General features: G+C 49.5%; 2 protein-coding genes across 4 annotated transcripts in view; one reads left to right on the forward strand and one right to left on the reverse strand.

Moving 5' to 3' along the window:
* Positions 1-10,740, forward strand: TEX9 (testis expressed 9). Of its 3 annotated transcripts, XM_042475387.1 has the most exons (11): positions 1-225; positions 722-785; positions 1,706-1,782; positions 4,107-4,155; positions 4,981-5,063; positions 5,536-5,699; positions 6,348-6,430; positions 7,867-8,040; positions 8,445-8,579; positions 8,972-9,106; positions 10,339-10,740. In XM_042475387.1, exons 1-11 carry the CDS (start codon positions 155-157, stop codon positions 10,414-10,416), a joined length of 1,113 nt encoding a protein of 370 aa, XP_042331321.1. In that variant the 5' UTR covers positions 1-154; the 3' UTR covers positions 10,417-10,740. The 3 variants fall into 3 exon arrangements, with proteins under 3 accessions (XP_042331321.1, XP_042331323.1, XP_042331324.1); XM_042475389.1 differs by lacking the exons at positions 4,107-4,155; positions 4,981-5,063; XM_042475390.1 differs by lacking the exons at positions 1-225; positions 722-785; positions 4,107-4,155.
* Positions 10,741-10,935: 195 nt separating this feature from the next.
* Positions 10,936-12,774, reverse strand: part of MNS1 (meiosis specific nuclear structural 1) — a 7,208-nt gene continuing 5,369 nt past the window's right edge. The window contains 2 exon segments of the mRNA XM_042475391.1: positions 10,936-11,161; positions 12,718-12,774. Of these exon segments, the coding sequence (XP_042331325.1) occupies positions 11,063-11,161; positions 12,718-12,774 (156 nt within the window). The 3' untranslated portion in view covers positions 10,936-11,062.

A 12,774-nucleotide genomic window follows, 5' to 3' on the forward strand; every position in this document is an offset into this window, starting at 1 on the left:
CCGTTGCATAGCGACGGAGCCCAAGATGGTGGCGGGAGGCGCTTCTTCTCCCTGACCTTCTCCCATCTCCTCCTCCTCCTCCTCGCCTTGGTCCCCCTGAGCAGACCGCCTTCCTTCCTTCCTTCCTTCCTTCCTTCCTTCCTTCCTTCCTCCCATGGAGGCCCCGCTGTGCAGCGGGGGAGGAGGCCCCGGGCCGGCCCTCCTGGCCAAGGAGCGCGAGTACAAGTGAGTGGCCCCGGCCCTTGGGACTGCGCCTCCCATCATCCCCCGTCAGGCAAGGCAGGGCCGCCAAGGCCAACAGTGGGACGGCAATGGACTTTGGGGGGGAGGCCCCTTTGGGAGGGCAGAGCTTCAGGAGAAGCGGGGGAAAGAAAGGCTTTCCCCGCCCTCCGCTTCGGACCCAGGCCCAGGGATGGGAAGCCGACAGGGGATCCCAGGCGCTGGAGGCTCCATTGCAGAGGAAGGGACGGAAGACCCTCTGAAGTCCAGGGCGCCTTGAAAGCACATAGGCACACAAACACGCAGACCATGCCTCTTTCCCGCGTGGGCTTCCTTTCCACAGCCGCATTTACTGTTGGGGGAGGCATCCTCATTTGGGACCCAGACACACACAGACCCCGTGGCCAGCAAGTGGGGTGCTCTTTCCCCCTGCTCCAGGGTCTGGCCTTGCCCTCCTCTTCGCGGTGTCCAGGTAAAGCCTCACTCTGAATTCTTGTTTTAGGCGCCTAAATGCAGAGCTAGAAGCCAAGACAGCAGAGCTGGTGCGCCAGGCGGAAGAAGTCGTGGTGAGCAAACGCAGCCTAGCTGCAGTGTGTGCGGCAGCAAGGATGCTGGGACACAGTCAGGAGGACTGAGATAGTGTGCAAAGGATGCACTGTGCATCACAGGCAGATCTGGCATCCTCCTCACTGACCTCTCAGGCGCATGGAACCTGTCCTCCTTGGACCGTTCCAGACTCTGGGGTGCCATGACCTCCAGGGGTGGGTGACTGGCCCCGTGGCAATTGATCTCCTTCTATGTCCTCCCACCTGCCCTCATCATGCTCCTCTCCCACTTGGGAACTGCCTTCTTTCGGATTCATTGGCACTGAGGAGGCATTGTTCCCCTGGCCTTTCCACTTCCGTAGGCGCATCTGGGTGCTGCCTCCTGGCCTCTGCCCCACCACTCTCCCCATCCTCCCTGGCCTGCCCCACTGTGCTGGTCTTCTGGTTTTACAGCTGCATTTTGCCTGGGCAAGAGTGACCTCCTTGGGTGGCAGGAGGATGCCAAGCCCTGCAATATTATTGGTGAAAGGAGATCCATCAAGGTTTTCTCCCTGACCTTGGTAATCGCCAGTCACAAAGTGGCATTCTGGCCAAAATTGCAGTGTAAAGTTAAATTGCCCCAAATAGTGGAAGACTGTCAAAGGCAATCTGTGGGGCTGCATAGGGGCAGGTTCTTTTGGCTGCTGGGCAGATGAGTGGACAGTGGCTGGGCTGGCAGCATGGTGCTTTTGGCTGGCTAGGGGGGCCCTTTGGAGTGAGGCTGTCCACAGGTATCCCAGGGACCCTGAGTAGAAAGTGGATGGTGGAGAATGATGAGCATTGCAGTCTAGTCACATCTAGAGAGCTGCATGACGGTGGGGGGGGGAGCTTTTAATACAAGATGGATTGGTATGGAGATGGTTTCACTGTAACACACCTTCTTCTCCCTGCCTTTATTGAAGAGAGATCAACAGGAAGTCTTGTCCAGACCAATCTCTGCCCAGCTGGAGTTGTTTGATGAAGAGGCCAAACGTCAGAGGTGAGGGCTCAATAACCAGGGAAAGCTGAGATGGAGAGGGAGATTGGGCAGTTTGCAGAATTAGTAGTGGTGCCAGTGGTGGCTGCGATGGGGGGTGGGGGAGAGAAGGTAGCTGTTACTCGCGAAGTTCCGTGTGGGCCATGTGGTGCTCTGCCTGGCACCATCTCTTTCCTCCTTCTCCTTCCTGGCTGATGCCTTCGGAGAACATAGCAGCTGAAATGCAGAACCCCACTTGGCCACCTGCAGCATCATGGCTGGTGTCTGAAACAAGGACACTTTGGAGTGTTGACCTGTCCTGAATGTGATGGGAGGATGTCTTTTGGGCCTTAGGTTTTGACAAGCGGCCCTTTTGTTTCCTTAGGGCATCTCTTACGGTTTGGGGGTACATGGCTGAAGGGGAACAGGATGACTTGCATGTGAAAGAGGGATCCACAGCCTACTACTGTGGCAAAGGTCATCTCCCACCCAGAGGACTTCCAGTCGTAGGACGCACAATGTCTGTAAACCCTCTGGCTTCCATCGGTGCCAATTTGGCGCCCCTGAGGGGGATCGTCCTCATGCTCTCCCCTTCCCTTGCTCTCTCTTTCCCTGCTGAGATTATGATCTGATGTTCAGTTTTCTTCTTATCTCTGCACAGGTGTGTGGGGCTTCTCTGTTTCTGCCAAATCAGCTTTTCTGAAGGCAGTGGGCTTTCTTTGCCTGTAACCAACAAGAGCCACTAGACTCTGGAAGTACCACCTTTGTCTTACTCTCTGTACCAAAGTGCCCCATTTCCCTCTTCCTCTTTCCTCTCCTCGATGTGCTTGTCTCTTCCACTTGCTTGCTTCTTCTGAGGTGCTACCACTCTTCCATCCTCCAGTGATCTGGCAGAAGAGGTGTGAGCTCTGGAGGGCGGGGGGAGATTTGAAGGACCCAATGGGGTGGATTCCCACTCTGTTCCACTTGGGATTTCCCAGTTACACTTGCCTGCAAAATACTTTTAAGCAGGGCAGTGTTGCTACCACAGAGTGATAACCATTTTGATCCAAGCACCTTCTAAGGTGTAGAATGTCACCAAGCTGAACCCCATGAAGCCAGGACGTTTTAATTGGCCTGGATAATTGGAGGGTGGTTGACAGCTGCCTGGCCATGACTCCTGTGTGTGGGCCTCATTGGGCCAGCACACCCAGAACACTTTTTATCCTCTGGTTTTCCACTAGCTTGTGGGGGGGGATACAACTTGGAGGAAGAAACTCTGTGTGGAGGAAGACCAAGGGGCCTGTATGGCTGGATGTGGAAAAAGCGGTTTAAGAAAACATTCAGTGGTGCCTGGAGGGCCTGTGTGAAAGATAGGTTGCTGCTCCTGCAGGCTTCAGGGAGAAGCATTTGACAGGAGGTGCGAAGGCCCTTTGCAGGTGGCACAGTTTGGGGCAGCCCTCTTGTCCCCATTGCCTCTCTCCTCTGGGGTGTGAGGCAGGGCTACTGCACCCTGAAGGCAAAGAACCAGATGTGCCTCAACAAGCCTGAGCTGATTGAAGCGGCACTTTTAGCAGGGAGGGCTTGCTTTGTTTCTATTTTATTGTTGAAAGAAAACAAATACTGGCTGTGAACCAGCTGTTTGTGCTTGATGCTCCCTCATATCACTGACCACCACCAGATCATGTGAGAGCTGTCACTTTGGTGTCACCCTTTTCCTTTGTCCGCATACATCCCAGTCTGTGTCCACTGCTCCCTCTGTTCACCTTCTAGTGGTCACGAGTTTTACCTTTCAGCCTGTGTTTCACCATCCATGCTCACACTTTCTCTGTGGCCATAAAGGATAGGTGGCCTACCTACACAGGACCAACTCCTTCTGGCCCAGCAGATTAGTGTTGGCTGTGGCCACAAGGTGGAAGGAAGGCTGTATGTGGCCTGCATGATGCCCGTAGTCTGTAGTTTCCACATTCCTCCCTACCAGTGGTAAAGTAACCTGAATCCCCAAAGGACCCAGCAGAGTTGCTCCCAGCTGAAAGAAATCAAGGACTGATGCTGCTGCTCAGTGAAATCTGGGGCTTCCCTTCCCATGCCCATCAGATGGGCTGCGGGGTGCCCACCTTAGAAGTCCCTTCATTGTGTTACAGGGTCTGGATTAGCTGCAAGCGTGGCTTAGTCCATTTATCTCCTCAGCTGGAGCCTTTTTGAGAAGCTGTTCTTATGTATCAAAGCTTACTTTAAAAGCGGTTGATGTATTTTGCATTTTCTCTTCCACAATTTTGGTGAAATAAAGTGATGAAGTAAGATACATAGTTCTGGATGCTTGCTTTCCTGACTAAGCTGTTCACTGCTGTTTTTTTAAATCTCTCCAGAGGTTTACTTTCTCCCGAATTGCCCGCTCTTCCTCTGGCACCTCATCAGGTATGGACTGTGTGCCTTTCTTCAAATGGGAAGGTTGCGCTTGCTTTGAATTTCTTAGAGCCACTGAGAAATGTAAGGAGATCTGGTTGCTCATTGCGAGGCTTGGAGAGAAGACCCTGGGCTTCTCTTTTGTCTCAGCCATTACAGAGTGGGTTACCTAAAGGAAGAAGGTGTTTGCTGGGATTGACAACTGTCAGAGGCTTGGGGCTCCCCAGAGGGTGGAACCTCACTGCTGCGCACACACAAACAAAGAGGAACAAAGAAATGCTTCCAGAATATGTGCTGTGGCCTTCTGCCTTCCCTGCAGCCTCTGGGGGAGAGGAGGAGGGTGCATTGTCAGCCCCCCTCTCTGCCTCTAACTGATAAAGTGACCCAGCTCCACTCAGTAGCAGCATCTCTTGTGTAAGATGGGAACCATTGTGTCCTGTCCCCTAAAGATACCATGAAGCAAGGACCATCTGCACACCAGCAGGTACCATGCTGTCATTAGAAGGCACATCTAGTGCAGCCCCTGGCATTGATCCCAGGTGCCTGCCCACCCACCTGCCCACGGTCCTTCCTTCAGGGAGCGCCCAGAGGTGGGCAGGGCTCTCCCATATTGTGCCTTCCCAGAACTTGTGAGCCATATGTTGCCAAGAGAAGGTGTCCTACAGCCACCTTGGGAACTGGTTTACTGAACTTCAGTTTCCCATTTTAGGGGAAATGCTGACTTCAAACATAGTCAAGAAGAACAAACAGAAGTCCAAATGACAACAGCTAAAACAAGCATCAAAATGCTAAATGCATTATTGGATATTTAAAGGTTTGTTTGTGGACTTTCCTTAGTCACTCTACAAGAAGAAATCGAGTTCTGTGTCTGTAGCTCGGACTGGGCCAGAGTCTGGAAAGGAGAAAAGGACATTGTCAAGGTATTGCCACAGGGAGTGAACAGCCGCCTGCTTTATCTGAAATGCTTTCTAGGTGCCACTCTTGTCTTAGAAATTATGTAAGCATAGTGAGGTTAATGAAGTCATTGGCATCCTGTTTATGTCTGTGCAGCATGATGAAGGCTAACAGCACATTTAAGTTGAGCCACTGAATTATCCAGAGACACGGGCATCTTGTGCAGCTGTCCTAGATGTCAGACAGGCGGCCTTAGAGTGGCCTCCACTTGAACCATGGGCCTGTCGCATCCACATAGCACCAGCCTGGTTCCATTAAACTGCTTTAAAGGTTTCTCCTTTTATGTTAAAAGAAAAAATTTTCTTTACCCATAGATTGCATCAGTGATTGTGGTTTTGCTGCTGTTGTTTTTTTAAATCCACTTAATGTACAAATTTTGTTTTGTAATTTGCTTTGAAACACCTAGAACTGCCATGCTCTCTGCCCTTGTCTCTTCAGCATAAAACTGAAGCCCCGCCACATCCCTAGTGCTGCTGATGTTGCTGTCCCAGACTTCTCTCTTGCCAAGACAATTTGCAAAATTGAAGGGCAGCTTGAAGAAAGAGGCTTGTCTGAGCTGCCAGATGACCTAATCCCTGGTGTGGAAAGTGGGCTTGGAGCAGGTGAGACTGGTGGTATCTTTCTTAAAATATGAGGAAACAGGTGTGAAGGGTACAGAGGCTTACACAGAAGGAGGATGTCCAGTTGGCACATTCAGCCATGTTGCCAGAGGGTTCCCTTCTTGTCTCTTTAGGGGTAAATGCATGACAGACAGTGCCTTGGAAGTGATTCCCAACATGGGGCTCCTGCTAAAATTAGGTCCTGGGGGAGGCAAGTCATTTACCTGCAGTCAGTCTCTGGGTGCCTCCTTTAGAAATGGGGCCCCATCTGTGGCCACTATCCAGTGGACTCTGTTTGTTTCATGGAGGGTCTTTGGCACCAGGTTCTCAGATTGCCAGACTCAGTCAGGGTGACCTCAGCTGCTTACACAGTTTCAAACCAGTGTGTGAGGAGGCTCCCCGTGGATTTGGGAATGCTGGAAGAGCCAGGTCCCTGGTGGGATGGTGGAGAAGAGGAGCCACAGAGGCTATGGAGAAGAAAGGGGTGGGACTGAGTATGATCCTCTTCTTCCTTGATAGTGGATTTGAGCCCTTTTTGAGGAAGCCTGGATTGGGCTTCTGATGAGTGGCATGGCTGGAGGTTCACTTTCTGTCAGCATTAGGAGGGCCTTTCAGTCCAGAGTGTAAAACCCCCACATTGGAAATTTGCAGAGGCACAGATCCGGTTCCTAAAGGCAAAGATGCGTGTGATGCAGGAAGAATTAGATGCTACTGTACAGGAATGTGGCAACAAGGTAAGAGCAGCTGGACCACTCCCATCCCCTTACAACTTTAGGTGATAGTAAGTGAGCAAGAATCTGTTTGTTTCTCATGAGAGGGGCTCTTCTGGCTTGAATCCTCAGTATACCATATCAAAACAGGCTTCCTGTGCCATCCTCCTCTGACCACAGTCATTTTTCTGCATGGTCCAGGTCTCCAAAAGTGCTCTGTGGTGAAAAAAGAAAGAGGAGTACATACCTGTGAGGGGACCAGGCTGAGACCCAGACCTGGAATCTGCTACACCTGGGAAGCTACATGCCCCTGTGCATGCCCATCTGTAGTCCTATCCATATAATCCTAGAGGAAGAGCCTGGCAGGGGTGGGAGGCACAGGGGGAATTTCAGGAGCTGCTCATCTCTCACACACACAGCAGCTGGGCTTCTGAGGCCATAGAATGGGTGGGGTGTGTGTGGCCAGAACAGCAACCAGTCAGTCAAGTGCCCTTTGCCTTCTTCCCTGGCCAGCACTTTCCTGGAATGATGTCCCTCTCCCATTGACCCCAGGAGGCTTCTTCACATCCACCCTGGACCCTCCTGCCATTGTTGCATTTTCTTCATGGTTGGGGTCTAGGAGCACAAGGTTGTCCTCACCTTTTCCTGGGCATCCTCTGCCTTCCACTTCTGTCAGAAGGATGGCCCAATACCTTTGTAGCACTGTAAGAAGCTAGGAAGTTGGACTCAATGGGACATGTTAGTTTTCCCTTCACTGGCCATATGCAAAAATGTCCCCAGAATTTGCTTTCCTGGTAGGCATCCCTTGTTAGGAAATGACATGTATGTGAGCACAAGGTGGAGCTGTAGCGGAACCTATTACAGTTCCAGTGGCAGTTGACAGTTGACACTTGAATTATGGAATGTTGATGCAGTCAGTCCTTCTGAGAGAGTGTGTCAGTTATGACAGTTGGTGTTAGAGTAACTGCCTCTCTGTTTTTGTTGTTATGGTTGTTTTGGTTGGCAAAGTAACTTATTTATCAAAGTAACTTATTTATTAAAGCCCTCATGTAGAGTGAAGGCTTGAAGTGCTCTTGTCGTTATTTCTCAAGCCGGGAGCTTAAGGCTGTTTGCAGTGGTGTAGGATTATTTTTCTTCTTGGCCTGAATACCTTTGCAGACATCTCCTCAGATTCCTTCTCCCTGGCGTCCTGTCGACGTGGTTCAACTCTGTAGGTGGTCGTGGTGGACACAGCGTGTCTTTCCACGCCCTAACATCCCTTTCCCCTAGAACTCTCCCATTTGTTAAGTGCTTTCTTTGGTTGGTTGGTTGCTACTGAGGTCTAAGTGCTTCCATGATGGACAGAGCAATTCCAACTGCCTCCTTCTACTTACATTTGAAGGAATCAAGTGGTGCAGATAGTCTGTGGTTGAGCATGAGCCTTCACAAAAAGTCACCAGTGTCTCATTCCTGAGTTGCAGGATGAGGAGAATCGAAACTTAAGCAGCCGCCTTAAAGAGGTGGAAGAGGAACGTGGACGGCTGCAGCGCACAGCCAGTTTACAGCAGTCTCAGATTGAAAAGTACAAAAGTCTGTCAGAGGAAGCAACCCGAAAGAGTGAAGGATTGCAGCATAAGCTCTCGGTGCTGGAAAAGGTAACAGGGATCCTCATCACTTTGCAAGATGGTGCTGTGTGCGGTTTTCCCTGCACTTCTCCCTTATTGCGGTTTCCGTTTGGGCAGTTCCTGTGGCCAAATGTGGGATATGTAAATAATAATAAATAATAAAGACTTCAACAGTTCTCACTGCAATTGCTAAGAGTGAGGGCTTTCCCTGATCCCCATCTCTTTCTGTTTAAAAAAATGCCTGTGTACTATAGGAACATTCCCAGCTTGCCAGGCAGCTACGCTGTACCCCATTTCCTGGTAGGCTGTGGGTCCAGGGCCCCACTTCCTCCTCTATTAAGTGAGAACTGAGTGGCAGTCCCCTCTCCACTCCTTGGCAGCCAGCATCTAACCATATCTTTTCAACCTTTTTCTGCCTGGACTTCCTGCAATAGGAACTGGAGAACCTGAAGCGAGCACAGAAGCAGGCCTCAGCCAGCCAGAGTAGTATGGAAGTGCGCTTGAACAGAGCTCTTGAGGAGTCAGAGAGGTGCAAGATGGAACTGAATAAACTTCGACAAAGTAGCAAGGTAGGTTGGTGTTGGCCTAGAAAGCAGGGGAAATCCAAAAGGCTGGGGAGTGGCTTAGGGTGAGTGCCTCTGGAGCTGCAGGAATTGAGAGACATGCCTTAAGCTACCCTTCCCAGAACCACTCAACCATCTTGGTTTCTGGGAGTTGTGGTCCCAAAAAGGAATTTTAACAAACTTTTGAGTGGCTGTTTTGTCTGCCTGAACATAGAGGCCTCCCAGCCCCTTCTTGAGCATTCTTTGCAACCTTTGAAGCACACAGACTCTGGTTTGTTATGTGAAGGGCTGCGGAGCCTGGGCCGGTTGGCACAGCAGACAAAGTGCTCCTGAAGGGCCTGCACTCCTCCCAGTTTCTGAGGGCTAAGCCCACCATTGTGTCTTTCCTCTTCTGTTAGGATGTGGCCAGCCAAGAACATAAAAAGCTTGAAGAACTGAAAACTGACAACAAGAGGCTGGCAAAACAAAAAGAAGAGCTGATGGCAGCTTTCAAAAAGCAACTGAAATTAATTGACATTTTAAAGAGACAAAAGGTAAGTTACCCTGAGCTGCTGCTCATTTTCTCTGAATTATACTGTGGGCTGCAGCACATCTTAGAATGGTTATTTTTGTTTTTAATAACATACTGTTATGAACTAGAGTTGCCACCTTGCAGGGTAGCCAGGTGACCATTTTTACTTCCACAGTGTGGCATGAAAGGGTCACGGGGAAGGGCCAGGGAAAAGAATCTGGCCTGCTACCTCTCCACTGAGACCAGCTTTGCTAACTGGGACATGAGAACTGACCATGTGTGATGTTGTCGTTACTAGTATTACTATGAAAGCCAGTGTGGTATAGTAGTTTGAATATTGGACTAGGATGCTGGGAAACCAAGGTTCGAATCCTGGCTTGGCTATGGACCTTGGGCAGGTTACATTCTCTCAGCCTCAGAGGATGGCAATGGCAACCCCCCCCCCAAGAAACCTTCCAAGAAAACCCATGATAGGTATGCCTTAGGGTCACTGTAAATCGAAAACAGCTTGAAGGCACACAACAACAATTCTTCTCAGGGATATACGTGAAGAATTCATCACCTAGTTTCAAAATCAACTACATGCCTTGGTTACATCCCATTTGGACTACTGTAATGGGCTCTACATGGGGCTGCCTTTGAAAAGTGTTCGGAAAATTCAGCTGGTTCAAAGAGCTGCTGCCAGGCTATTAACAGGAGCAGATTACAGAAACCATACAATGCCCCTGTTGAAACAGCTTCATTGGCTGCCAGTTTGTTTCCGGGCACAATTCAGGGTCTTGGTTATTACCTACAAAGCCCTACATGGCTCAGGTCCACACTATTTGTCAGACGGTTTCTCCTGGTATGAACCGGCCCAGACTCTGAGATCCTCTGGAGAAGCCCTTCTCTCCATCCCAACATCATCACAAACACGGTTGGTGGGGACACGAGAGATGGCCTTCTTGGTGGCTGCCCCTAGACTCTGGAACTCCCTGCCCAGGGTGATCAGAATGGCTCCCTCCTTGATGGCCTTCCGCCGGCAGGTGAAGACCTACCTGTTCACACAGGCATTTAGGGATTTACTATAAGGACAGGCTGGGATGTTCAATGTTGGACCAGTTTAAAAATTATTTTCAATGTACTTTTTATTTTATTGTACTATTGTTTTGTTTTGTTTTTTAAATACTGTGAAGCCGCTCTGAGTCCCAGTCCTGGGAAAAGAGTGGGAAATAAATAAATAAATAAAGATGAGTAACAATTTTCTCCCCTCAGATGCATATTGAAGCTGCTAAGATGCTTTCGTTCACTGAAGAGGAGTTTATGAAAGCCCTTGAATGGGGACAGTCTTAACTCTGCAGGAAGAGCAGCCTCAGGATGCAAATTGCTGATGTTTAGCATGATAGTGGCTGAAGTAAAAATTTGACCCGTCCACTTTGCTTAGTTTTGAAACAGTAATGGTTAGCCAAACAGATTCAGTTCATTCAGTTGGTGTCTCCCCCGACTCCCTGGTTTCTCCAACAATTAGCCAAGAAGCTGGACTATTCCTGCCTTGCTCAGTCTACAGGCCTTTGGATACAGATGCTGCAGAGCCTTCCAGATTACTAGCAAACTTTAGATGCATCAGTAGCTGAGCAAAGCCATCCTGTTTTCAAAATAAAGTCATTCTTTACTGAAGCTCTTGTTTTTACCTTTGTCAGTCAGTAAATAATAAAACCAACAGCTGCTGCTGTTGCACAGATATGAGCAATGGTAGGCCATATTCAGTAGCTCCACAAACGCATTCCAAATAGCTATTTGTGAGAAGCTTTTTATAAAGCTGCACTTCTCCAGATTGGGTTCCAGAATGAACAGAAAGCAAAGACTCAGAGCTGCTATTAGAAATAATTTACTGCTATAAAAGCAAAGATAACGAAACTATACACAGAATGAGTTTGAACACAAACATCTTTGCTGTGCCCAGTCCAGCCAGGGGATGCTGATGCTTGGAATCCCCTCCTTACTGGTCCTCAGGGGGCTTGTTGGTTTTCCGCTTCTGATAGACTTGCCGGAACTCTTCCCCAAGCATGTTGACGTCTTGCTCATCTTTAAGAATTCCCTGAACAGACACACCAAAGAAGAGTTCACTTCATCATTTTACTAAGAAGAGAGATTTCAGACAGCTTGGCCCTTAGTACTCTCAGCACACAGCCTATTTGTTCTTCTGCAGATCTCCTGTTCAGGACCTTTTGCACAACAATCTAGTTATGCTCACTGCTTCATTTTCTGCTGTGTTTATTTTTTTAAAGGCGGAAGACACTTTTGGCCTTACTGACACTATCAGATAAACAGGTCTGGATAACCACAAATTTGTTTATCAGCTCTCAGCCGCAAGGGCAACGTCCTGATGGCATTAATGGTTGGAGGAGTGTCTGCAGCTGTCCTTTGCTGAGAGACAGGAGCAGAGCCTGAGCAGCCCCTCCATGGTGGAGCCTGCACTGAACAGGGGGCAGGACTACATGACCCCCAAGATCCCTTCTGAGGCCTTTAGGGCTTTGTGATTTGCATGGAAAGGGTTGTAAACTCGCAGAGGAAGAACAGAGGCAAGATGGGCAAAGAAAGGAAGGGGGAACAGCTGGCTGTCTAGAAGAAAGCCGTCCTGGGTCTCAGAGAGGAAAGGCACCATTGAAGAGGAACAAGTGAAATTGTTTTCTGGAACTGGCACTGCTCTAGAGCAACTGCTACCTGTGATGGGGGCTCGCAGGGATGATGTAGGTCTTCCCTGAAACTCTGTAAATTAAGGACACCTTCCCTTTCCCCTTTAAGACTTCCAGTGCATTCCATTCTCTTATGCTCTGGGGACCATTACTCCGACTAAACCTGTGCAAGGAAGCCTCTTTGCAACTTGGCCCTCCTATCTTCTCTGTGCCCCAGCTTCTCCCACCGTCTTCTCCAGGGATCACTCTGGATGCCATTCTGTGAGATCTACGTCTTTCATTCTCACTTCTGCCATTCCCTACTGTTCTTCCCCATTCGCTCCCCAGCCTCATTTATTTGTCCTTTAGAATGGGGTGATCAGTGAGGAGACTTGCATCTTGTGAGGTGGGGAGTGTTTTCTTTTTTACTGCAGCCTCCCCAGGTGCATCCATCTGTGTTCAATGTACAAAACTGGATGCTCAACACCTGATTAACAGCTGAGCCTGAAGTAATTGGCATCAAATGATGCCCTACGCTCCTGCTTAGCAGCAGCCTGGCCACTCCAGTACTGGCCTTTGGCCTACACCATTAAACATAGAAAATTCTGCTTTTCTGCCATCTGCTTGCTCTATTTTGTCTTGCAAAAAGGCAGTAGGAAGAGGTCTGTGTTGAGGATCATGGAGAAAGTGTTGGTAGCCACATATAACCCAAACCAAACCTACAAATCCCATGATTCTGATCTCTCAAAGGCTGGAGCGGTTTGCCACTCCGAGAAATCAGGGCAGTCTCCTGTGTCTTCAGTGAGCAATGCAATATGGAATCAGCCAATGGGAGGCCTTTTAGTATGGAGACAGGCGGCTATGCCATCCTGCAGCTGAAAAGATGCTCCTTGTGCCAGCCTGACCAGCCCCTGGCCAAATGGGAACTTCCCAAAGGGTGAGCCATATGCAAATGGCTCCTCAGTTGGGCTCCACTTACCCTGGGAAGATACCCCAACAATTTCACAGCATGTTCCTTGAGCAGCTTCTGTCGCTC

Source organism: Sceloporus undulatus, chromosome 6 (genome assembly GCF_019175285.1).
Source record: "Sceloporus undulatus isolate JIND9_A2432 ecotype Alabama chromosome 6, SceUnd_v1.1, whole genome shotgun sequence".
In the NCBI taxonomy this organism is placed as follows: Eukaryota; Metazoa; Chordata; class Lepidosauria; order Squamata; family Phrynosomatidae; genus Sceloporus; species Sceloporus undulatus.

What these genes read in the sequence shown, in the direction of transcription:
- TEX9 (XM_042475387.1), top strand. Translation starts at nt 155, where the DNA reads ATGGAGGCCCCGCTGTGCAGCGGGGGAGGAGGCCCCGGGCCGGCCCTC. An exon ending in GCCAGGCGGAAGAAGTCGTG is followed by an intron (nt 786 to 1,705) that starts GTGAGCAAACGC and finishes CCTTTATTGAAG; the next exon opens with AGAGATCAACAGGAAGTCTT. An exon ending in AACTTCGACAAAGTAGCAAG is followed by an intron (nt 8,580 to 8,971) that starts GTAGGTTGGTGT and finishes CTCTTCTGTTAG; the next exon opens with GATGTGGCCAGCCAAGAACA.